This window comes from Bombina bombina, chromosome 4 (assembly GCF_027579735.1).
Source record: "Bombina bombina isolate aBomBom1 chromosome 4, aBomBom1.pri, whole genome shotgun sequence".
NCBI classification, from domain to species: Eukaryota; Metazoa; Chordata; class Amphibia; order Anura; family Bombinatoridae; genus Bombina; species Bombina bombina.
The window spans coordinates 722550833-722578753 of record NC_069502.1 but is presented as its reverse complement, the minus strand read 5'-3'; the positions used below and the strand labels follow the sequence as shown (position 1 = coordinate 722578753).

General features: G+C 40.0%; 1 protein-coding gene across 1 annotated transcript in view; it reads left to right on the top strand.

Moving 5' to 3' along the window:
- The window catches only part of LOC128656779 (deleted in malignant brain tumors 1 protein-like), a 269497-nt gene that overhangs the window by 186412 nt on the left and 55164 nt on the right, over positions 1-27921 (top strand). The window contains 5 exon segments of the mRNA XM_053710923.1: positions 2085-2108; positions 7966-7989; positions 8815-8835; positions 9921-10235; positions 23664-23687. Of these exon segments, the coding sequence (XP_053566898.1) occupies positions 2085-2108; positions 7966-7989; positions 8815-8835; positions 9921-10235; positions 23664-23687 (408 nt within the window).

The window sequence follows — 27921 nt, the reverse complement described above, 5'->3', positions numbered from 1 at the left end:
AGAGCCAAAGAGGGGGGGGGAGAGCCAAAGAGGAAAGAGAGCCAAAGAGGAAAGAGAGCCAAAGAGGAGAGAGAGCAAAAGAGGGGAGAGAGCCAAAGAGGGGGGAAAAGGTGAAAAGGGCCAAAGAGGGGGGGAAGGGCCAAAGAGGGGGGGGGAGAGCCAAAGAGGGGGGAGAGAGAGAGCCAAAGAGGAAAGAGAGCCAAAGAGGAGAGAGAGCCAAAGAGGAGAGAGAGCCAAAGAGGAAAGAGAGCCAAAGAGGAGAGAGAGGAAAAGAGGGGAGAGAGCCAAAGAGGGGGGAGAGCCAAAGAGGGGTGGGAAGCCAAAGAGGGGGGGAGAGAGCCAAAGAGGGGGGAGAAAACAAAAGAGGGGGGAGAGAGAGCAAAAGAGGAGGGGGAGAGAGAAAAAGAGGAGAGAGAGCCAAAGAAGAGAGAGAGCCAAAGAGGGGGAGAGAGAGACAAAGAGGGGGGAGAGAGAGCCAAAGGGGGGGAGAGAGCCAAAGGGGGGGAGAGCCAAAAAGGGGGGGGAGAGAGAGATCCAAAGAGGAAAGAGAGCCAAAGAGGAGAGAGAGCCAAAGAGGGGGGGGGGAGAGAGCCAACGAGGGGGGGGGGGAGGGATCCAAAGAGGGGGGGGGAGAGCTAAAGAGGGGGGGAGAGAGCCAAAGAGGGGGGAGAGAACAAAAGAGGGGGGATAGAGCCAAAGAGGGGAGAGAGAGAGCAAAAGAGGGGGGGAGAGAGCCAAAGAGGGGGGGAGAGAGCCAAAGGGGGGGAGAGAGCCAAAGGGGGGGAGAGAGCCAAAGGGGGGGGAGAGCCAAAGAGGGGGGAGAGAGAGAGCCAAAGAGGAAAGAGAGCCAAAGAGGAGAGAGAGCCAAAGAGGAGAGAGAGCAAAAGAGGGGAGAGAGCCAAAGAGGGGGGGAGAGAGCCAAAGAGGGGGGAGAGAGCCAAAGGGGGGGAGAGAGCCAAAGAGGGGGGGAGGAGCCAAAGGGGGGGAGCCAAAGGGGGGGGAGAGTCAAAGGGGGGGGAGAGAGCCAAAGGAGGGGGGGGAGAGCCAAAGTGGGGGAAGAGAGAGAGAGAGAGACAAAGAGGAGAGAGAGCAAAAGAGGGGAGAAAGCCAAAGAGGGGGGAGAGAGAGCCAAAGAGGGGGGAGAGAGAGCCAAAGTGGGTGGGAGAGAGCCAAAGAGGGGGGGGAGAGCAAAAGAAAGGAAGGAGAGAGTCAAAGAGGGGAGAGAGAGCAAAAGAGGGGAGAGAGAGAGCAAAAGAGGGGAGAGAGAGAGCAAAAGAGGTGGGAGAGAAAGCAAAAGAGAGGGGGGATAGAAATCAAAAGAGAGGGGTGAAGAGAGAACAAAAGAGAGGGGGGAAGAGAGAGCAAAAGAGAGGGGGGAGAGAGCAAGGGGTGGGACCGCTGTACTGCAAAAAATGGCCCGTGTACACAGGCTTTAGTACTAGTTTAAATATAAAACGAAACAAATGCACAAGCCTAATTTTTACCAGTAAAATACATAAAGGCTTATATTAAAAAATATTAGTGCTATCCATATCACTTCTATTTTTGTGCTATGGGGTTCTCCAGTAAACGTAATGGACCTGATGATCAAAAGCTCTCCGCCATAAAGAGAATACACACAAAATCTTTGGGATTTTTTAGACTTTATATTATAAAGTAGGAGTCCCTCCTTTACATACAGAACTCAGCTTAGTGAGATAAATATCTCTTAAGATAAAATTTGAGTTTTTACATGACATCTTAGATCATCTCGCCTGAGTGGAGAGCTTTAGACCATAAGGCCCAACGTCAGATATTACTTGAGCGCTAAGCCGATGGTGCACTAAGCAGACGGCATGCATGTAGTGAAGTTCTATATGTAGTTTTATATATATGTAATGGAGTTCTTTATGTAGTTCTGTTAGGGCTCTATTTATTAAGCTGCAAAGTAGCTTCAGAGCCCCAGCATTTCAGGCTCATGAGAGCAAGCTTAAAACGCTAGTTATGTAGCTACATTCTACAGGAATGTGATTGACCCCTGTATTTGGTATTTTAAATATATTATTGATCGACCATATACTAAAACTCTATATATTCTCTTTCAGCAGTTAATTCTACATCACGTCCAGGTAATACTTTTCATTCATTGCTATTTAAATATTTGTATCATGCATATTAAAGGTCAAAAATTAAACACATATAAATATTTTAAGAAGAAACATAATGCTTCTGTTTTTGTGCTCATGATACCAATGGGTCCACTAAATCCATCACATAGTAGACTTCTATTGGTGCATCAGATATTGCTTTAGCACAAAGCCGATGGTGCACATGTAGTGGAATTATTTATGTAGTTCTTTGTATATATATATATATATATATATATATACTGTTTCAATGAGAGCACTCTCACTTCCAAAATATTAAGTGCCAGGGTGCTAGCAGATATGGATATATAAATGAATGATGGAAAGCACTCTCTGGTCTTTTACTGAAAAATATTTAATAATTCAAGCGTGACGTTTCGGGGACACACTCCCCTTCCTCAGACAAACAAAAAATTGCATTCAACTGAACATTTAAACATGATAAGCCCCTCCCCCAGTGAGAAAATTGCGCCAAAATTCAAAATAGTTGTCATGGTGATCCTCAATAAACAAGTACTGGCTAGCTAGAGCCTAGTGTAAAGTACAACCCAGAAGAGCTCTGTATACATAAATTAAATCATTATAAGAGAGCAATAAAAGTGAACAGTAAGACATAAAAATGCATAAATCCTTATACTGTGCTAAATTATAATGGCATCAACACATTATCGACACACACAAGTGTAAATATACGTCTATTATACCGCTGACACCCTGGTTCAAGTGAATTATACCAAACTTGTGATACATACATTATCCAGTGATACTAATATTAAAACAGAACAGCCTAGATGGACACAATATACTTTTAAACTTCAGGTACAGGCGCAACCCCGGAATCATAGTTTACCAAAACATCCTATTTCTTGCGATTAGCTAAATTATGCAGCTCTATCTATTTGTTCCGTTACCTGTATGGTTTAAGGCGAGAGACGCGCTCCTTGCGGCCATGCTGTAGCGTCAGTGCTGGGCGCCCTGTCTCATTCAAAGATACGTTGCCAAAGCAACCTTATGCCTCAATCACTGCACGCCATAGCTTACACATAAGTTTGGTTGCCATAGCGAGAGACGCGCTCCTTGCGGCCATGCTGTAGCGTCAGTGCTGGGCGCCCTGTCTCATTCAAAGATACGTTGCCATAGCAACCTTATGCATCAATCCCTACACGCCATAGCTTACACATAACTTTGGTTGCCATAGCACCCTAGTACGCTAGATCGCCAGGGGGGAAATCCTTACAATGACCGCATAAACTCCATAATGCTTTAATGGAACTATACAAAAATCAATTTGTCAGGTCTAATAAAGTTGAATGTGGCTTGCTCATCATTACGCCAATTTCAAGCTTCCTCACAGAATCAACATAACGTATACACTATTAGTTGCCATAGCAACCGCAATTGAAAATCTGAGTTTGGCACGAGTTAGAATAATTCTGTTATCCCATGGTTACGGCTAGCTCACAGTCACCTTCTATATAGGAGATACTGAATATGTGAACCAAACCCAGCGAAGTTTGAACTACACTGTACCAGAAACCAACTGACAGGAACTCGGTGTTACATGCACGTAGCTGTCACCCAACATCTTTACTGAGAGCCATCCCCAAAGGCCATATGTCCAGAGTGACTTGAAATAATACCAACAAGGAGACCAAGAAAATACAGCTCCAGGACATGGCGGTGAAATTCATGGCCAGAGGATACAAGTGGCAATACCTACTGGAATGTATGGGCGAACAAGATGACGCCAAAGAGAAGAAGGAGAGAATGGCCATTAAACGAATGACCTTTACAACAAAATATTGTCCGGACACTAAGCGTATTGGACACAACCTTAAGGAACATTGGCATATCATTCAATGAAATTGGCGTAATGATGAGCAAGCCACATTCAACTTTATTAGACCTGACAAATTGATTGTTGTATAGTTCCATTAAAGCATTATGGAGTTTATGCGGTCATTGTAAGGATTTCCCCCCTGGCGATCTAGCGTACTAGGGTGCTATGGCAACCAAAGTTATGTGTAAGCTATGGCGCGTAGGGATTGATGCATAAGGTTGCTATGGCAACGTATCTTTGAATGAGACAGGGCGCCCAGCACTGACGCTACAGCATGGCCGCAAGGAGCGCGTCTCTCGCTATGGCAACCAAACTTATGTGTAAGCTATGGCGTGCAGTGATTGAGGCATAAGGTTGCTTTGGCAAAGTATCTTTGAATGAGACAGGGCGCCCAGCACTGACGCTACAGCATGGCCGCAAGGAGCGCGTCTCTTGCCTTAAACCATACAGGTAACGGAACAAATAGATAGAGCTGCATAATTTAGCTAATCGCAAGAAATAGGATGTTTTGGTAAACTATGATTCCGGGGTTGCGCCCGTACCTGAAGTTTAAAAGTATATTGTGTCCATCTAGGCTGTTCTGTTTTAATATTAGTATCACTGGATAATGTATGTATCACAAGTTTGGTATAATTCACTTGAACCAGGGTGTCAGCGGTATAATAGACGTATATTTACACTTGTGTGTGTCGATAATGTGTTGATGCCATTATAATTTAGCACAGTATAAGGATTTATGCATTTTTATATCTTACTGTTCACTTTTATTGCTCTCTTATAATGATTTAATTTATGTATACAGAGCTCTTCTGGGTTGTACTTTACACTAGGCTCTAGCTAGCCAGTACTTGTTTATTGAGGATCACCATGACAACTATTTTGAATTTTGGCGCAATTTTCTCACTGGGGGAGGGGCTTATCATGTTTAAATGTTCAGTTGAATGCAATTTTTTGTTTGTCTGAGGAAGGGGAGTGTGTCCCCGAAATGTCACGCTTGAATTATTAAATATTTTTCACTAAAAGCCCAGAGAGTGCTTTCCATCATTCATTATATATATGAAGGTAAAAAGCGACGTTTCGGACCTACATAGTCCTTAATCATGCATGATTAAGGACTATGTAGGTCCGAAACGTCGCTTTTTACTGGTTGCTAAACCTCAAATAAAGATTTTTCACCTTTAAAAGAAGATTGTGTACTGTGGTGCTGTTACCTTGTTTTCTACATGGACTGTATATGCTGGAGTTTGGCTGATACTCCTTGGTAACGTGCACACAGGTGGGAAAGAAATCTTACTAAAAACCTATGGTGCTGGATTCAACTCACTTACTTCTTATATATATATATATATATATATATATATATATATATATATATATATATATATATATATATATATATATTATTTCATATTTAGGAATTTAAAGCTTATCCTGTCCAGCACTGACCTATCCCTATCAATATAATTGGATATGCATTATCTGAAGTGTCAAACCCTATAGTGGCATAAACAGAGAATAATACTATAAATCAGTCATATACTAGACCAAAAGGAGCATTAAATGAGTGTTTATTAGAAACAACCTGAGAAAATTATGCATGACAGCCTGCAGGATTCTCTAACAATTCCTATCATAGTGCACTATGATTATATCTACCAGCTGGAAAAAATCATATAATTATAATGATAATAGTATTCATAACATGTTGCAACCGTTATCATCAAAAGAAAAGAGATTTGCCTGTTAATAATCACAGGATAGTTAAAAAGTCCCAGTCAGTAGTATAGAAGAGTAATCCTTACTGGTCCTCATCATATCTTAATAAACTGTGTGGAAAGTAGGCCACAAATGGTTGATTTGTAAATATCATTTGATGCTGTTAAACAACCTGCAGAATGGTTACAAATCATAAAAGTTAGTACCGCCGTAGCAATAGCTGTTGACAAATCCTTAGCTTCAAGACACTGTTTGAAAAAACATATTCCGCCGTAGCGGTAAATATTAACCAGTTCTTGGTAATCAGCAATTTCCAATATTTAGGGAATCGTGTTCCGCCATGGCAGTAAGTATTAACCAGTTCTTGGCTTAATAGCAAACTTGATAGCAAACACTGTGTCTGAAAGTGTGGTTCGCCATAGCGGTTATACTTGCGGTTGTTGAGAGTCCCACTATTGCAGTGCTGCACCTCCTGGGTCCCTTCTGTCAGTGCTGTAAGACAGGTAAATCCTGGGGTGCTCCTCTCAAGTACTTCGTAACCCTTGTAATCTGTGGTTGTCTTGCGGCCTCCAAATCACATCAATCTTAGTGAACGAACATTAAATCTTTGGTCTTACTGTGTTCAAACAAACACTCCAGCCAGCTACACGCGTTTCACCCCTAAGGCTATGGGTTTTTTTCCGGCTCCAAATACAATTAGTGATCATCAGGTGTGTATGGAGTTCCCTTTAAAGAAAAACATTACGGAGGAAAACTCATCCCTTTCTTGAAGCCTTTATTGAATTGCATTCTATACTTGGGGTAAAATAGTAACTTAGTTTAACTAAGACAATGTATCTTAATCATTGATACATATTTGGTGTTGAGGACAAACACACCTGGCCTTACACAAACTAACCGTCCTGATCTGCTGTCCGGAGGGAGTGGGCGGGTCCGGTCAGAGTGGGCGTGGTCAGGGTGTGGCAGACGTGATCTGCAGAGATAGAGCAAAAGAAGGGGGAGACAGAACAAATTAGAGGGGTCAGAAAGAGCACAAAAGAGAGGGGTCAGAAAGAGCACAAAAGAGAGGGGTCAGAAAGAGCACAAAAGAAAGGGGTCAGAAAGCACAAAAGAGAGGGGTCAGAAAGAGCACAAAAGAGAGGGGTCAGAAAGAGCACAAAAGAGAGGGGTCAGAAAGAGCACAAAAGAGAGGGGTCAGAAAGAGCACAAAAGAGAGGGGTCAGAAAGAGCACAAAAAAGAGGGGTCAGAAAGAGCACAAAAGAGAGGGGTCAGAAAGAGCACAAAAGAGAGGGGTCAGAAAGAGCACAAAAGAAAAGAGGTCAGAAAGAGCACAAAAGAGAGGAGGTCAGAAAGAGCACAAAAGAGAGGGGGGGCAGAAAGAGCACGAAAGAGAGGGGGGCAGAAAGAGCACAAAAGAGAGGAGGGCAGAAAGAGCACAAAAGAGAGGGGGGGCAGAAAGAGCACAAAAGAGAAGGGGGCAGACAGAGCACAAAAGAGAAGGGGACAGAAAGAGCACAAAAGAGAGGGGTCAGAAAGAGCACAAAAGAAAGGGGTCAGAAAGCACAAAAGAGAGGGGTCAGAAAGAGCACAAAAGAGAGGGGTCAGAAAGAGCACAAAAGAGAGGGGTCAGAAAGAGCACAAAAGAGAGGGGTCAGAAAGAGCACAAAAAAGAGGGGTCAGAAAGAGCACAAAAGAGAGGGGTCAGAAAGAGCACAAAAGAGAGGGGTCAGAAAGAGCACAAAAGAGAAGAGGTCAGAAAGAGCACAAAAGAGAGGAGGTCAGAAAGAGCACAAAAGAGAGGGGGGCAGAAAGAGCACAAAAGAGAGGGGGCAGAAAGAGCACAAAAGAGAGGAGGTCAGAAAGAGCACAAAAGAGAGGGGGGCAGAAAGAGCACAAAAGAGAGGGGGACAGAAAGAGAGCACAAAAGAGAGGGGGGGCAGAAAGAGCACAAAAGAGAAGGGGGCAGACAGAGCACAAAAGAGAAGGGGCAGAAAGAGCACAAAAGAGAAGGGGGAGAGAGAGCACAAAACAAAAGAGAGAGGGGGAGAGAGCACAAAAGAGAGGGGGGGCAAAGAGAGAGAAAGAGCATAAAATAGAGGGGGACAGAGAGAGAGCACAAAAGAGAGGGGGACCGAGAGAGAGAGAGCAAAGGGTGGGAACGCTGTACTGCAAAAAATGGCCCATGTTCACAGACTTTAGGACTAGTGTATATATATATATATATATATATATATATATTTGATTGCCATATACTAACACTTTGTATTCTGATTCTCTTTCAGCAGTTAATTATACAACACGTTCAGGTAATACTTTTTATTACTTTTTATTTAATGCCATTCATTTTAAACTTCCTTAATTTAAAATATATTTTATCATAAGTATGAAAGGGCAACAATTAAACATGTAGAAATATTTTAACAAGAAACCGGCTAACCTGTGTAAAATGCTTAGTGGAAGTGTATGTTTGTGCATAACATTTTCTTAAAGGGACTTGAAATACAAATTTTTTTCTTTCATGATTCAGATAGAGAATACAATTTTAAACATCTTTCTAATTTACTTCTATTATTTAATTTGAATCCTTCTCTTGTTATCCTTTGCTGAAAGGTTTATATAGGCAAATTCAGGATCAGCAGAGAACCTAGATTCTAGCTGCTGATTGGTGACTGCATATATAAACTGATTGTCATTGGCTCACCCATGTGTTCAGTTAGAAACCATTAGTGCATTGCTGCTCCTTCAACAAATGATACGAAGAGAATAAAACAAATTATATAATAGAAGTAAATTAGAAAGTGGTTTAAAATTGTATTCTCTATCTGAGTCATGAAATACATTTTTTGGGTATCATGCCCCTTTAAAGACAGATTGATTACTGGCTAATAAAGACAATTGGACATTGACATGCCTGCAGTGGAATAAAACATAAGCAATGTCATTAAAGACAACATTCGCTATCTGCATTATTTAAAAACAAGGTATACCAACATATATCTAAGTCACCTTATTGCATATTGGCTTCAGTTTGTAAATTGTTATGCATACTTTGTTTTTCCATTACTTTTTAAACCATGTAATCCCCTAATGAATTTCCCTATGCTAACAATTTTATTTTTTTCTTTCTACAGTTAATCAAACAACACTTCCAGGTAATAATCATTATGACTATCTCTATGTAAATAATTGCACATTGGGGGGGGGGGTATATTTATTATACAATGTAGCGTATCATGTCTGCCGCACATCGATAAATGCCGACAGCATACGCAGTCAGCATTTATCATTGCACCAGCAGTTCTTGTGAACTGCTGGTTCAATGCCGCCCCCTGCAGATTCGTGGCCAATCGGCCGCTAGCAGGGGGTGTCAATCAACCTGATCGTATTCGATTGGGTTGATTTCTGTCCGCTACCTCAGAGCAGGCGGACAGGTTATGGAGCAGCGGTCTTTACACCGCTGCTTCATAACTTCTGTTTCCGGTTAGCCACGCGGGGCATCAGGCACCGTATGGAGCTTGATAAATTGACCCCTATGGCTCTTTCACTGGCGAATATAAAGTTAAAAGCTGGTCACAAGCACACATCACTGTAATGAAACAATTGAAAAATTCAACTTTACTAATTTGGAAAAGTGAAGCTCGGTGATGTAAGTCTTCTTTCAGAGCTTCATTTAGAGAAAACGCTATGAATTTTAAGATAAACTGGTGAGTCTTATTACCATTTTTGTGAGCCCAAACTGAGTAATAAAATAGAAAGCCACATTTGGTAACTTTTTAGAACTTTTTATTAGCTGTAGGAAATAAGATGTAGGTGGATCAACTAATTGTTCTTTCACACCTTTATTAATCTATTAAAACTTTATTCAGTACAAAAAATATTAAGCGATAATAAAATATTTGGGGTTGCTTAATTTATTTTGAATACTTTTCTTGTGAATTATCTGAAAATTTGGATATGTTTTATATTCATTACACAAAGAGTGGCTGGAGAACATCAGTATTTAAATTAACATGTGCAACAAAGTGATTTCTTAGACCAGCACAGGAGCTCATTAATGTCTAGTATTCTTAGACTAAAGCAGAGAAGACAAAAAAAAAAAAATGGGGTGTGAGACTTTTAATAGGGTATTTCCCTGAAATATTAAACTACATGCAATTTGGGTCAATCCCATTTCTCTCATATATTTCCCTTTGTTTTACTCAAATAAATCTGTTGTTTCCTCTTATATCTGTTCTAGTGACCTATGCTGTTCGCCTTGTGGGTGGTATGGATAGGTGTTCAGGACGTGTGGAAATAAACTACAATGGTACCTGGGGTACAGTGTGTGATGATAGCTGGGACCTAACTGATGCTACTGTTGTTTGTAGACAACTAAACTGTGGATCTGCTATTTCTGCTTTACAAAATGCATATTTTGGACAAGGCTCTGGACAAATTTTCTTAGATGACTTAAATTGCTACGGATATGAAAACTATCTTTATCAGTGTCCTCATATTGGCTGGGGAGTTCACAACTGTGTGCATTCTGAGGATGCTGGAGTCATCTGCTCATGTAAGTAATTATGACAAAATTATATTTAGGAACTAAGTACTGAGCTCACCCCTTCACTACCGGAACTTTCAGAAAAGAACTTGCCAAAAAAAACTAAATAAGTTTGTATCATTTTTGCTCTCACTTTACACAAAAATAGAGCTTTTTTTTATTTACCTGTAAAAACTATATATATATATATATATTTTTTTTAAGAAGACAGCCCAAGGTATTGAACTAGGTCCATTTTTGTATATTTCATGCCACCATTTACCTGCCAAATTTGATCATATAAGAAAATTGCTAACTTTTTCACAAATTTTGGGTTCCTCACTAAAATTATTTACATACCGCACAAATAATTGTAAAATCTTCTCTGGGTCCACTTTGTTCAGAAATATCATAAATATATATATATATATATATATATATATATATATATATATATATATAGATATATATAGATATATATATAGATATATATACATATATGGCTTTTCCATTGCTTTTTGGTAATTTGAAGGCCACAAATTGCAGCTGCACACAACACTATTATTCCCAACAGTGAACGGGTTAATCAGGTAGCTTGTAAGGTTAATTTTACCTTTAGTATTTAGATTACTCTCCCACCTGGCACTTCCCACCCCCTGATCCCTACCTGATCGCTGCCAAACAGCTTTATTCCCTTACTCACCCCCACTGGTCACCACCATCTTAGGAACTGGCAGACAGTCTGCCGATATAAAGATTTAAAGTATTTGTTTATTTATTTATTTTGTTCCCTGTCATGAGATGCAGGACATATGCAGGACACAGCAATGATGGTACAACTCTATTTTATTACAGAGCATGGAAACATACATCTAATCAGGTTGATTTCACTAACTAACTGCGACACAGACTACCTGACCTAAGCCCCGCCCCCAAACTAGTGACATCACATCCTGCTCTCATCACATCTTACCCTTTTTCAAAGGCAAAGCATACATTTGAATATAACAAATAACAAGGTATACGAACAGAGTATACAACGACATTTTTTTCGAACAATATATATACAAATAGGTTCAGAAAATATAAACACATAAATTACATCCTGACTTGGACATCGAGGTAGACTACCCTTGTCCACAGTGACCATGGGATTATTCTGACCATACTTCCGGTCACTGTTCTAGCTAAAGTCAGTCCCTGTATCGGGCCGGAAGTTTCACCACTCTTCCGCTTGATGTAACTTTGCATGAACTGTCCTCTGATACAGAAGATGGTGAACAAGAGTCTGCTGGAGGCAAAGATATATCCCCGCTGTGATCTTGCTGAGGGGAAGGCACCTCTCTTAGAACAGGGGATCCCACCGGCGGTGGTACTCAGGCATCCAGTTCCAGACTCTCAGGTACAGGCTGAAGATGTCTTCGGTTACGACGTGTAATTCCTGTAAGGGCCTGACAGAATGTCTCCTGTTGTAGAAGAAACGATAAACCTTTTTAGCCTCTTCATCCCTCCTAAGGACTTCGTCCCGAGGAACAGGGCCAGGCGTCTTGAAGACACCCACTGAGGGTAAAGTGGTGCGAATCTGGCGTCCTAGCATCAGCTGTGCCGGGCTAAACCCGGTGGCTTGAATGGGCGTCGCCCTGTATGACAAGAGGGCTAGGTACGGCTCAGATTGCTTTAGAATGAATTTTGTTGTTTGAACTGCCCTTTCAGCCATTCCGTTGGCCTGCAGATAATGTGGACTTGACGTGGAATGTACAAAGTCATATTCCCTGCTGAAAGCACTGAACTCTGTAGAAGCGAACTGCATACCAATATCACTCACCAGCGCCATTGGAATGCCCCACCGGGCAAACAAGCTCTTCAGACGAATGATAACGGCTTGACTTGTGATATCATTCAGAGGTGCAATTTCCAAATACCTGGAATAGTAGTCGATCACAACATGGAACTTTTTCCCGTGCAGTTCACACAAATCAGCAGCTATTTTCTGCCATGGCCCCGCAGGCAGCGGAGTAGAAATCAAGGGCTCCCTTCTCTGAGTAGGCCGGCGTTCCCGGCAAAAGGCACATTTAGACACGTGATTTGCAATGTCAGAGCTGATCCCAGGCCACCACACAGCTGTAGCTGCCCTTTCTCTGCACTTTGTAATGCCTAAGTGGCCATCGTGAATCCTGTTTAACATCTCCTTCCTCATGCTGACAGGGATAACGATGCGGTCTTGGAACAGTACCAACCCCTCCAGCTCTGTGAGCTGCGACCTCTCTGACTGGTAAGAACTTAAAGACATCCAGGCTGCCCGGCTCTCAGGCCAGCCTTCTTTTATGTACTTTATAACCTCTTGCAGATCTGTGTCCAAGTATGTCTCTTTCTTTATGTCTTCCAGTTTCCTTGAAGAAATGGACTTTGAGGCCAGAATCGAATCAACATACACTTTCACATGAGATTTTTAGAAGGGTCGTAGAACCCCAGCACTGGGGCAGACCCCAGCAGGGACTTGGCCTGCATAAAAGCTTTTTCTTGTGAAGGTCCCCAGACCCAGGCAACGTCTTTCTTTAGCAACTCTGTGATAGGGTGTAGAAGTGTTGATAAATCTGGAAGAAACTTGCCCACATAATTTACAAGGCCCAATATCTGTCTCAGCTCATGTACATCAGAAGGACTTTTCATCTGTACAATAGCACGAATTTACTCGGGGTCTGGTTTGATGCCATCCCCATTAATAATATGCCCAAAGTAACAACATTTGGTTTTCCTAAAATTACATTTTTCTTTATTTAACTTCAGCCCAGACTCTTTGATAGCCTGCAGCACACAACTTAAACGCTGATCATGCTCCTCCACTGTAGACCCATACACTAGAATGTCGTCCATGATGACTGCCGTGCCCACGTGGTCACTCAGGAGAGAACTCATTTCTCTTTGAAAGATTTCTGGAGCAGAGGATATCCCAAAGGGGAGGCTGCAGAAGCAAAACCGACCTACCGGTGTGATAAAGGTAGTCAGTTTGCGGCACTTTGGATCTAAGGGGATCTGCCAAAAGCTGCTAGAAGCGTCCAATGTAGAAAAGAACTTCGCCCCAGCCAACTTTGGAGCTATATCTTCTAATGTCGGCAGCACAAATCTCTCTCTCTCTTCACAGCCTCATTCAACCTTTTCAGGTCCACACAGATGCGTACCTTTCCATTTTTCTTAGCAACAGGAACAATGGGGGCACACCAATCAGTCGCTTCAACAACCTCTTCAATAGCCCCCATAGACTTCATGCGCATAAGCTCCTCCACTTGAGGCATGAGCGGGAATGGAATTCTACGGGGAGTAGAAATACTGTATGGGACTGCATCACTTTTAAGTGCTATACGGACTGGCTTGCAATTCAATAGGCCCAATTCGCCAAACATATCTTCAGAGATCTCATTCACTCTGGCCACTAGGCCCAAGTCACAGGCTGCTTTTCTGCTCAATAAATTGCTAACACACTGACCTTGAATCAAATGCACCCACATGATGAATTTCCTTTGCTTGTACTCACAGCTGGCAAGAAATTTCCCCGCACAATCAATGCGGCCACCAGGACTATGGACATTTGTAGTAACCTTCGCAAGCTGGGGCTGTCGAGGCAGTTTCATAAATGCAGCAAGAGACATTACAGTGATATCTGCTTCTGTGTCAATCTTAAAATCCACTTTGGCTCCCATTACAGTTAAAGTAATCTTCCAATCTGCCTCTGAGCTTGGCCGTTCCACAACAGACCCCACAAAAGACACTTCCTGACCCTCCTGGTCACTGTCCACCTGCATCGCCTTAATGTATTCATTTTTACACACCACTTCAAAATGGCCTATTCTGTTACATTTTCTGCTTCTTATATCTCTGGCCGGGCATATAACACTCTGATCATGGGCACGGTAGCACCATGTGCATCGGGCATGCTGCGCCCATCCACTTCTAGGTCTATCCATTATTTTAGATCTACTGCCCACACTGTGCCTTTCACTAGCAGTTTTCCTGGACTGTTGCACTTCCTCCACAATACTCTCAGACCTCAGATCAGCACTTTGCTTTTTCACCAGTTCACTCTGGCGGCCCATCCTAATAGCCCCATCTAATGTTAAATCAGGCTCTAACTGCAGCTTCAGTGAGACTTCAGCATCTGCAATTCCAATAACTATTCTGTCTCTGATTTGCTCTTCTTTAGCAATACCAAACTCACAGAATTCAGCTAGTTCATACAGGCTGCGCACAAATGACTCCACAGATTCTCCCACACGCTGATCACGTTTGTGAAAACAAGCTCTCTCATGAATCACATTTCTTTTGGGCACAAAGTGGGCACTGAGTTTATCCATAACTATATCAAAGTTAAATTCTTCCCCTTCTTGGAAAGTAAAAGCATTGAACACTGGCTCCACAGCTTTCCCCATAGAGTATAAAAGAGAATTAACTTGTACTTCACCACTCTCCTTGTCCAGCTTGGAAGCAATCCTGAAGCGCTGAAACCGCTGACGCCATGTGGGCCAAGCTGCAGGCTGAGAGAAGTCAAAACGCTCAGGTGGGGTAAACTTTGACATCGTCATCGATCAGGAACAGAAGCGCAGGCAAGAACTTCTGACACCATGTCATGAGATGCAGGACATATGTAGGACACAGCAATGATGGTACAACTCTATTTTATTACAGAGCATGGAAACATACATCTAGTCAGGTTGATTTCACTAACTAACTGCGACACAGACTACCGGACCTAAGCCTCGCCCCCAAACTAATGACATCACATCCTGCTCTCATTACATTCCCTATTTGCTGCAGTGTGAAATCCCCCCTTTACCCTCCAACCTCCCTGATCCCTCCCAAACAGCTCTCTAACTCTAAATTTCACAAATTTAAATGGAAATATAAACTCAGTAAAAAGTATTGGTTAGGCATAAAGGAAAACAGATGCATTCAATTTGTATTCATATTTATACGTGATGTATACATTAATAACATAAGTTATAGGTCAATAAGCAAACTAGTTCCTGTTGGATTCCTTGTTAATCAATCTGAGGGATTATAACTAGGTAATATTTCATAATAATCAATTTCAATGGTTTGGGACAATCTTAGCAAACATTTGACATAAAGTTTAATAACTATTACATTTATGAGGTAACTATGGAAGTACATACATAAAGTATTGATATACAGTATATATGTAATGGCTATTTATACATAATCCAGTATTTCTAGTGTTTATGTGCTTTTCTTAATATATATATTTTTTTACATTTTTTGCTAAATTACAAATCAAAGTTACTTCTTTTGCTACCAAAGTATGTGTTCCATGTGCTGCTATTATTTTTTTCAATAGTTATGATTGTCACACTCTACAAAACCTATCACCTAGCCCTTTTTACTAATAAGTATTTAATTGATATAATTGACTTATAGCAAGGGAAAAAAATATATCCCAGTGGCCAAATAAAAAACATTGAGTGCACTCTGGCCATTGCAGATACTGGCAGAACCCTGAGTGTGTGTATTAGCACTTCACTCTGGGGTCGATTACAATGTACTACAAAATTCACCATTAAAGTCTATTGGTATTTTTGTAGATTTTATTTTCTAAAGGATTGTGATTGACCTTTCTATGTTTTATGCAACAGTAGTCTTGGGAATGGCCTATAAATTATACGTGAAGGTTCTGATGATACCATGGGGCCTATTTATGAAATGTCTGTCGGACCTGATCTGACAGTGCGGATCAGGTCCGACAGACATCGCTGAATGCGGAGAGCAATACGCTCTATGTATTCAGCATTGCACCAGCAGCTCACAAGAGCTGCTGATGCAATGCCGCCCCCTGCAGACTCGCGGCCAATGGGCCGCCAGCAGGGGGGTGTCAATCAACCCGATCATACTTAAATTCCGGCGATTCCTGTCCGCCTCATCAGAGCAGGTGGACAGGGTTATGGAGCAGCGCTCTTTAGACCGCTGCTTCATAACTGGTGTTTCTGGTGAGTCTGCAGGCTCGCCAGAAACACAGGGCATTAAGCTCCATTCGGAGCTTGATAGATAGGCCCCCATGCTTCATTTCAGGTATGAGCCAAGCAGTCATTAACAAAAACAAAAATAAATAGACACTGCACTGACAAAAACAAAATAATAATAAAAAATGGGAACACTTATAACACGTATAAATTAATACTATGAAATTATGAGGTTAAAGATTAATTTAAAAAATCATCAAGATCTCATATATAAAATGATCAAGTTAATTAAAAACCTGAGTTATAAGCATTTTCATAAATAATACTATTTATTTATTAATTTATATATACAGTAGTGAATGTTTCAAGAGATACAAGTCAACATTTTAATATTTTTAATATTAAACTAATAGTGGTTGATCACAGTCCTGTAGAAAAGTTTATTAAATGATTTATCTACAAAAATCCCCATAGACTTAATTGGGGATATTCAGTAGAAAATCATTAGATAAACTTTTCTAAAGCTTTGGGATCAACCCCATAATTGGTTGCAAAACAGTAAGCTTTAAATCATGGAATAGCCTGCACAGGGGTCGATCACAATCCTTTAGAAAAAATGTATCTAATAGTTTTCTATAGAAAATCACCATTAAAGTCTATATAGATTTTTGTAGATAAATCAGTTGATAAGTTTTTCTAAAGGATTGTGATCTAACCTACAGTCTCTTAAACCCCACTGAGCATGTTTGGGATGAACTGGTCAGAAGGGTGAAATCCAAACAACCTACAGGTGCACAATTGTGGGGACTTGTGTAAAAGTATTGGGAAGAACTTTCAAAACAACGGGGCTGATCACAATCCTTTCAAAAAACAATCTATTGTTTTCTTCTACTGAAAACCACAATTCAAGTCTATGGGGAATTTTGTAGATAAATTATTATATACATTTTTTCTGAAGGATTGTGATCCCAAATAGATTATTTCCTTAGTAGAAAGAATGCTGTTATATCTGCAAAAGCATCTTTATATTGATTAAACTGTGTTAAACATAATCTATTCAATGATTAATTTTGTATCTCTAATTAATTATATGCTTTAATTTTAAAGTACATTGAGATATTAAACTGTATACATTTCAATAAAAACTGGAAAAAAAGATTATCAATCTTTTGATAATGTGCACACATATTTTTTTTTTTCATTTCTTTGTCTGACAGTGGAAATTAAAGGGACAGTCAACACCAGAATTTTTGTTGTTTAAAAAGAAAGATAATCCCTTTATTACCCATTCCCTAGTTTTGCATAATCAACACTGTTATAGAAATAAACTTTTTACCTCTGTGATAACCTTGTATCTAAGCCTCTGCAGACTACCCCTTATTTCAGTTCTTTTGACAGACTTGCACTTTAGCCAATCAGTGCTCACTCCAGGGTAACTTCAAGTGCATGAGCTCAATTTTACCTATATGAAACACATGACCTAATGCCCTCTAGTGGTCAAAATGCATAAAAATTAGAGGCAGTCTTCAAGATCTAAGAAATTAGCATATGAACCTCCTAGGTTTAGCTTTCAAGTAAGAAAACCAAGAGAACAAAGCAAAATTGGTGATAAAAGTAAATAGGAAAGTTGTTTAAAATGACATGCCCTATTTAAATCATGAAATATTTTTTTGGACTTGACTGTCCCTTTAAGAATTAGGTCTTTTTTAGTTTTAAAGGGACAGTCAAGTCCAAAAAGAAACTTTCATTTTTCAAATAGGGCATGTCATTTTAAACAACTTTCCAATTTACTTTTATCAACATTTTTGCTTTGTTCTCTTGGTATTCTAGTTGAAAGCAAACCTAGGGAGGCACATATGATAATTTCTAAGCCCTTGAAGACCGCCTCTATTTTATTTACTTTTCACAGCAGGGGAGAGCAAGCTCATGTAGGCCATATAGATAGCATTGTGATCACGCCCGTGGCTAGTGGCAGACACTGCACTAATTGGCTAAAATGCAACTATATGCAAAATAACTAAAAGTCATGTGATTAGGGGCGGTCAGAAGATGTTTAGATACAAGTTAGTCACAGAAGTAAAAAGTGTATTAATATAACTGTGTTAGTTTTGCAAAAAACTGGGGAATGCGTAATAAAGGGATTATCTATCTTTTTAAACAACAAAAATTCTGGTGTTGACTGTCCCTTTAAGCATTTTTCCCTCTAAGGCCAGATTTTGTGAACGGCCCAGCAGTGAAACCGTTATTAAGGTAACCATACCTTGCTGCCTGCATTGTGTAGTGTTTGCTAATTCACAAACTCTAAGATTTCACTTTATTTTAAGCTTAATATGCACTGGATTGCATTGTATAAAGTAAATGTATTTCATATACATCTCATGTTAAAAGCATAGAAAAGGACATATACAAAGATAAAAATCATCAGAGTGTGCACACAAACATGGGTAACAAACAGCACTAAGGGCCCCATGTTCTAAAAGGCAAGCTTCTCAATTTGAGAAGTGGTCTACTCGCCTTTGCTACATTTGGGCAGCGGATAAACAGGATCCGCTGCCCATATGTATTCATCACACTCTCAAGTGACCGTGTAAAGCCTGCTCCTTCTCTCATGCGACCAATCACATGAGAGAAGGGATTGTCAATCGTCATGAGTGAGCAAGCTCTTTGTGATTTCTCCTTGGTGGCGTAAAATGTAAGAAGCAGCAGTGTTATGACCGCTGCTTCTTTCATTGTGGGAAGCAGGCTCGCATATGAAAACCTGTCCTGCAAGGGCTCCTGAGCAGTTTACGCTGCTTAGTACATGGAGCCCTAAAATTAAAAATAATCCAGCACTGAGTGGAAGAAATAATAAAGAAAAGTCCAAATGGCAGTCTTTATAAGGGTAATCCACACAAACCATAGAGCTGAAAATAAACAGAGACATAGCTCTTTTACAGAATTCAAAAATACTGAGATCAGGTGTCAAAGCTTGCTTACACCAGTAACTCTGTTATGGACATGTGTATCCATTCCTTGGGGCAAACCGCTTAGTTATGCGAACATTGAACCGCTATAGCCTGTCAGTATTACTGCTTGAAGGAATTGTACTGTGGCGAGTCCTTCGGGTACACTTTATATGGTATTATCAGTCTCTGTTTTTAATTTCACTTTAAACCGTGTGCTGAGGTGAGGAATTACTGGTCTTTGGAGAACTTGATGACTGAGTTTGAACTATCCTGCTGCAAGGGAAACACATTATAGGTTAGATGTTGGTCTCTGGGTCAAATCTCTTCTCTGCTCCCGTGGAAAGGTAGCATAGCTACACAGACGTTTGCGCTGTTCTATTTCATTTTTCAATTTCAATTAGTGTTTGCTAATTGCAGAGTGTGGTTCACCAATTAACTGTTTCACTGCTGGGCTGCTCACAAAATCTGTCCTTAGAGGGAACACTAGTCTTAATGATATATTTGTTTACATATTGTGGCATCATAGTCTCTTTTTTACATTAAAACAGCAAAATTGTGTGTAAAATATATGACTGATATGTTGAATAAATATAGCATTTAACTTGCATAATAATAAAAATTGCATGGAATACATGGACCCACCACACCCTTTTATTAATAACCCAAAATATAAAAAAATAAAAAATAAATAAAGGCACATTATTTTCACACATATTGGTTGATTTATAAAGGTCTTCCAGTTCACACATTTCTGCAAACCACAAACTAAATCTTATTATGATGGCTAAATTGAGCCATTATGAAAAAAAAAAAATTAATTGCATGATTAAACTCATCACTATTATTTGGTGGCAGAGCATTATAGGAGTGCAAGTGCCCTTACAACTGGTCTGCATGACCATCCTAGTCAAGGAGATTCTGATTCCAAAAGCTCTGGCTCCAGTAAATATATTTTGTAGGCACCATTATTATAATCTATATTCCTAATGTTCCCTCAATGCAAACATATTTAATTACTGGCCCAGCCCCCACTGCTCATATCTGGACTCCTCCCATTATAAACAAATATAGATGTGACTATAATGCACTTTGTTTAAAACAGTTTAAAACAGCAATGCTGCTCCCTGCTCGCACATGGCCATTTGCTCATGGGCAGGGTATGTCAATCATCCTGATCAGATCAGAATTATTGAAATCTGCCACTCTTTAGGTGGTGGAGAGGTTAAGACCGCAGCTACTTTATTAGCATTTCAGGTTTGCTTGCATGAGGCTGAAACACTGATAGCCCAATGCTGCATCTGCAGCTTAAAGGGACAGTCTACACCAGAATTTTTATTGTTTAAAAAGACAGATAATCCTTTACTACCCATTCCCTAGTTTTGCATAACCAACACAGTTATATTAATACACTTTTTACCTCAGTGATTACCTTGTATCTAAGCCTCTGCAGACTGCCCCCTTATTTCAGTTCTTTTGACAGACTTGCATTTTAGCAAATAATAGCTGGCTCAACTGAACTCCACGTGAATGAACACATTGTTATCTATATGACACACATGAACTAACACCCTCTAGTGGTGAAAAACTGTCAAAATGCCCTGAGAGAAGAGACGGCCTTCAAAGGCTTTAAAAATTGCATATGAACCTCCTAGGTTTAGCTTTCAACTAAGAATACAAGAGGACAAAGCAAAATTGGTGATAAAAGTAAATTGAAAAATTGTTTAAAATTGCACTCTCTATCTGAATCATGAAAGTTTATTTTGGACTAGACTGTCCCTTTAATTAATGGGCCCATTAAAAGTATCTGTATGATTCATTAATTTCCTAGAAGTACTTCTAACTCACCATGCTCATTTTTGTATGTATAGTTGCTTTGACTGTTGCATTTTATACAACTTTTTCTTGTAAAATCGCAAAGGAGGCTACAAGATTAATCATGTGTTTCGTTTTTCTACAAATTGCGATCAGCCCCATAATTTGCAGATTTGTTCTGACAAAATTGACAGTAGGGTTATGCAAACATTTTTGCTGTAGAATTAAAATATCATAACAAATAAAGATACATGGGATAATGGAATATTTAAAACATTGTGGATCACAATCTACCAATGATTGGCCTTTTAAAAAGAGGCCGATCACAATCCTTTAGAAAAACTTTTCTAATGATTATAAATAGAAAAATACCTTAAAGTAAATATAGATCTCTTGTAGATAAATGATTTGATAAGTTTTTCTAAAGGATTGTGACCGACTCCATGCTTTTTGCTTTCCGTCTGAATTGGTTGCCGTATTTTCCAAGTTATCGCAAAATCAATTTATGTGTTAAAAGCCAGAGGCAGCAAACAGCTGATAAATGGAAAATTTCCTGAAAATACAATTTTGTGTATTAAGTGCTTGTTATCAGGATAAAAACTGGGAGGTCACCAGAAATTAACATATACAATATCCCCTTCACACCTCTTTAGGCTACAGTAAAGTACTTTTTAATTAACCACTGTGTACAATGTCTAGGGGAAATGCTCATATACATGTGTGAAATTAACCTATTGCAATCCAAATCCATTTTCATCACTGCTTAACCAACTAAATGCCATTTGTATACTTGTATGGTAGACATATTTATCATGGCTGCTCAATTGCTGTGTTGTCCATTTTTATTTTTTACATGTATTTTTTTTATAATATATATATATATATATATACATATATATATATATATATATATATATATATACTGTGTGTGTGTATGTATGTATGTGTGTGTATATATATATATATTTATTTATTTTTTATTTTATTTTTTTTAACCCTCCTTAAAGGGATATAAACAAGTTGGGATAGAGACAAAATATAATAATATGTACTTTAATTACTTTACCTGCAAATTTATACTGCAGTGCCTCGCCATTAACCCTTTCTTTTAAGTGTCCGAATTGTATAGCTCTAACTCCCCCCACACAAGTCCTTTTATGGCTGCATATATATCCACCATTGATTTGGTAGAATGCAGACTTTAGCACTCATTATCTGCTGGAGCATGCCTAGAAGCAAATAAGCTGCTGTGAACTCAGTTAAAATACAATGCCTGTGTTTCTGATGTTAAACACTGATAAGGGGGGGATCGGTCTACTCCAGAAAGCACAGCTATGTAAGTAATTTTTCTTATATTTGAAAATTATTTTAAAATACTTGCCAGCAATGTTTAAACAATTTAATTAGTCCTTTTAGAATATGCACAGATCTCAACATATTTTATGTCACTTTAATGACGGATTTGTCTTTGCATGGAACAATTGACCAAACTAAAGCTGAGTCTTTAAGATGGTTAAATGCACCATTTCCATTTGGCATGATCTTAAATCAAGAAGAAGACTGTGGGTGTCTGTTACATGGACTTATGATATCTTCTTATGCTTGGTTTTAACAGTACTGAAACTTATTTCCCCAAATATTTATTCAGACAGATTCGGACTAAACAATTTTTTTTACTGCTGCGCATATCTACTTATAAAAATATCCAAAATTCAATTTTGTGGCTTTATGAAGTGCCTTGAGGTGTTGAATTTGAAAAGTCAAAATCGGTCTTGAAAATGTGTTGAGAAGACTCCCAAAAATGGATTGTGATTGCATAGAACTTTTTGTCCCCATAGTTAAAATAGGGCTTTTAATGAGGAGTCAAAATTTGCTATTGTGATCACATCAAGACAATACATTGTGATAGCCCCCTTTATGTTGTCACCAAATATCCCATATGCTTCAACAACATTGCTACAAAAACATATAGATTCTGGGTAACCAAGCTTTTTTTGTGTTGGGCCCGTCATTAAGGGTGGGATATTCTTTTACATTTTACACTAAAAATACTAATGCCTCAAAATAAAATCTGTTTAGAAACTCGTTATCTAAAAATTATAAAGGGAAATGATCTACTATTAATTAATTACAGTTAACTGTATATACTATACAAATCTACCAGATTTGGTACAAAACATTAATTTCCTGGGCCTAATGATCTAAAGCACTCCACTTATCTAAGATGTCTTGTCAGTACTGCAAGGTCCCACAAAGAATTTTAGAAAAGCCAATTTTACCTTTAGAGCTGTTTATCTCACTAAGCAGAATCTTAGATGTAAAGGAGAGACACCTACATTGTAACATTATCTTCAAAAAACACCCAAAGATTTTGCTAATTTTTTCTCCATGTTGATTAGTTGTTTTTTTTTATCATCAGCCCCCTAATGTGAAGTGGGGACCTGCTTATTAAAAATAGATTACTGGTGTCTTTTTATTATTTAGTGGTGCTAAGGATCACACAACTCTTCTTGTGGATCTGATGTGGCCCCTGGGCCTTGCTATATATCTTCTATTGTCACTATCAAGTCAGCTGCAGTGCTTATGAAGAGACCAGATAATAGATATTCCTAAATTACTTTGTCTCCAAAATATAGTAGAGTTGTTGGTGTCGACCTCCTTTTAGTATTTAGATGAATCCATTTAAATCTATTATTGCTTGGAATAAGCTAACTGTTTGTATTTTCTTTCAGCTGTTAATTCTACAACACAACCAGGTAATACTCTTTAATAAAAATAGTTTACAACTGCCTTATTTTAAATGGATTTATAAGTTTAAATATTTTCTGCCATCCATGTTACAGGGCAAAAAAATAAACACAGAAGAAACATAATCTATGTAAGAACTTACCTGATAAATTCATTACTTTCATATTGGCAAGAGTCCATGAGCTAGTGACGTATGGGATATACAATCCTACCAGGAGGGGCAAAGTTTCCCAAACCTCAAAATGCCTATAAAAACACCCCTCACCACACCAACAATTCAGTTTAACGAATAGCCAAGTAGTGGGGTGATAAAGAAAGGAGTAAAAAGCATCAACAAAGGAATTTGGAAATAATTGTGCTTTATAAAAAAAAAAAATCATAACCACCATAGAAAAGGGTGGGTCTCATGGACTCTTGCCAATATGAAAGAAATGGATTTATCAGGTAAGTTCTTACATAAATTATGTTTTCTTTCATGTAATTGGCAAGAGTTCATGAGCTAGTGACGTATGGGATAGCAATACCCAAGATGTAGAACTCAACACAAGAGTCAGTAGAGAGGGAGGGATAAAATAAAAACAGCCATTTTCCACTGAAAAAATTAAATCCACAACCAAAAAAATATTTTTTTTCTCATAAATGAAAGAAAAAACTTAAAACATAAGCAGAAGAATCAAACTGAAACAGCTGCCAGAAGAACTTTTCTACCAAAAACTGCTTCCGAAGAAGCAAATACATAAAAACGGTAGAATTTAGTAAATGTATGCAAAGAAGACCAAGTTGCTGCTTTGAAAATCTGATCAACTGAAGCTTCATTCTTAAAAGCCCACAAAGTAGAGACTGATCTAATAGAATAAGCTGTAACTCTCTGAGGCGGGGCTTAACCAAACTCCAAATAAGATTGATGAATCAAAAGCTTTAACCAAGATGCCAAGGAAATGGCAGAAGCCTTCTGACCTTTCCTAGAACCAGAAAAGATAACAAATAGACTAGAAGTCTTCCTGAAATATTTAGTAGCTTCGACATAATATTTCAAAGCTCTTACCACATTCAAAGAATATAAGGATCTCTCCAAAGAATTCTTAGGATTAGGACACAAAGAAGAGACAACAATTTCTCTATTAATGTTGTTAGAATTCACAACCTTAGGTAAGAATTTAAATGAAGTCCGCAAAACCGCCTTATCCTGATGAAAAATCAGAAAAGGTGTCAGGAATTTTTCCCTGCCTTGTTTGCCATGTGCTGCTGGCAGCCATTTTACTCATCTCTCTTGCTGACTCTGGTGCATACTGTGTGATGCTGTTCATTTCCTGCACTTCCTTTTATAGCCAGATTGGTGTACATCATCCGTGTGAGACAGGATGCAGTCTCAGAATTGTGATGTCATCACTTATTATTTAAAGGGCCTCTGTTCAGTATGCTTTGCCCTTGCATTGTCTCAGACCTTTTTGTGAGAGCGCCTGTGTATTACCTGTCTGTCTGACGTCCCTCCTGGTTCCTGATTCCTGGCTTGTTCCTGACTCTGCTGTTCTCCTTTTTCCTGATTCCGGCTTGTCTGACTACTCGCTTTGGCTCCTGACTCGGCTCGGCTGACTATTCGCTTTGACTCCTGACTCGGCTCGTCTGACTACCAGCTCTGGTTTTGATTCCAGGCTTGTTATTTGTCTTGTGGACTTTTTATTATTTTTTGCTATTAATAAAGGTGTGATTATTTTTGCACTTCTCGTCTCAGTCTGATTCCTGGCACTCTGACATTACGCAAGGGCCATGAATCCTGATGGTGCTAATAATCCACCTTTACCTGCCATAATTTCCAGGATGGATAAACAGGATCACTGGTTGGATCAATTTGCACTAGCCCTGCAAACCCTGCTGACTCGCACTGCACATTTAGACCAAAGTGTTCCGCAATTATGGCTGCTCCTGTTTCCGCTGCTGCACCTAGTCCTACCAGGAGCATGTCCGGTTCAGCACCTCTACCTCAGCGATATGGAGGCGATCCTAATCAGTGCAGAGGGTTTTTGAACCAGGTGGGCATTTACTTTGAGATGTTACCTCAGGTGTTTCCCTCTGACAGAGCTAAGGTTAGATTTCTCATCTCATTACTCTCTGACACAGCTCTTGTCTGGGCTAATCCCTTTTGGACTAATAAACCTGTGATTTCAAATTTCCCTGAATTTGGGGCCTCCTTTCGAAGGATATTTGATGTTCCGGCTCGCTCCTTCTCTGCAGCTAAACAACTCATGTCCATTCAGCAAGATACAAGATCTTTTGCTCAGTATGCCATTGAGTTCTGTACGCTTGCCGCAGAGGTAGGTTGGAACAATGAAGCCCTTGTTGCTGCCTTCTTTCATGGGCTCTCTGCTGCGATTAAAGACGAAGTTGCTGTCAGAGATTTACCAGAAGATCTCAAGGCATTGGTTTCTTTTTTTATCCTAATTGACATCAGACTAAGTGAGAGGCCCTCTTTCAAGGAGCGCTTGCGGAAGCCTCTTTTTCCGTTGTCTCCTACGTGTTAGTTCCCACCCATGCCTCCCTCTCCTCCCATGCATCCTGGTCCCAAGTCACCAGGTACTGCTGAGCCGATGCAGTTGGGATACATGTGTCTCTCCGCAGCAGAGAGGGCCTTTAGGAGGAGGGAGGGGCTCTGCCTCTATTGTGGGTTACAGGGCCACCTTTTGAAGTTTTGTCCTACATGGCCGGGAAACGCTCACACCTAAGGTCCTGTCAGTGGCAGAGCTTGGGTGATTTATCCTCGTCCCTGGAACCGCTAAAGGAGAAACCTTTGGTCACGGTTGTCCTTTCCTGGGTGGACTCCTCCATAGTCACCCAGGCTCTTGTTGACTCCGGTGCTGTGGGCTATTTCATTGACAGTGCTTTTGTATCAAAGCACTCCATTCCTGTTTTGCCTCGGTCCGTTCCGCTTGCTATTGAGGCCATTGATGGCAGGCCTTTTCAGCCCACACTTGTTACTCACGAAACTGCTCAGTTATCCATGGCTGTTGGGGCTCTCCTTTTTTAAACCCTCCAGTTCCAGGTGATAAACTCTCCGCATTTTCCGGTTATTCTGGGTTATCCCTGGCTCCAAAAGCACAATCCCAGTCTCGACTGGCACAAGTCTGAAATTTTGTCGTGGTCTCCGCAATGTATTTCCACTTGTCTTCGGAAACCAGTTAAAGTCTTGTGCACGTCTTCGGTATCTCAATTGCCAGAGGAGTACCGAGAGTTCCTAGACATTTTTGACAAAGTGCATGCCGGTATGTTGCCTCCTCACCGGTCTTACGATTGTGCCATAAACCTGCAACCCGGAGCCATTCCTCCTCGGGGCCGGGTTTACCCTCTGTCTTTTGTTGGGAATTGTGCTATGGAGGAGTATGTTGCTGATGCTCTGTCACGGGGGATCATCCACAAATCCTGCTCTCCTGCAGGGGCTGGCTTCTTCTTTGTGAAGAAAAAGAGTGGCGAGTTAAGACCATGCATCGATTATAGGGGTCTTAATCGTCTTACCATTAAGAATGCTTACCCTATTCCGCTCATTACGGAACTCTTTGACCACCTCAAGGGAGCTACGGTCTTTACTAAACTTGATTTGAGAGGAGCGTACAATCTCATTAGGATCAAGGAGGGCCACGAATGGAAAACAACATTTAATACCAGGAGCGGGCATTATGAGTATCTTGTAATACCCTTTGGTCTATGTAATGCTCCTGCTGTTTTCCAGGAATTTATTAATTATGTCCTACGAGATATGTTGCAACAGTGTGCTGTGGTGTACTTGGACAACATCCTCATACACTCACCCACACTTGATGTTACACGGGTTCTTCAGAGACTACGTGAGAAAGGCCTGTTTTGTTAACTCGAGAAATGTGAGTTCCATCAGACTCAAGTAACCTTCCTAGGTTATGTAATCTCCATTGCAGGGTTCTCCATGGATCCTGACAAGTTATCTGCAGTTCTGCAATGGCCTCGCCCAGTTGGTCTTCGGTCTATTCAATGTTTTTTGGGGTTTGCCAATTACTATAGAAAGTTTATTAAAAACTTTTCTTCCTTGGTCAAAACTATCAGACATGACCCGTTAAGAGAATGATCCACTCCATTGGTCACCTACTGCCATTAAGGCCTTTGATAGTCTTAAGACTGCCTTTGCTGCCGCTCCAGTTCTGGCTCATCCTAACCCTGTCCTGCCTTTCGTTCTTGAGGTTGATGTGTATGAGACTGGAGTAGGTGCCCTCTTGTCTC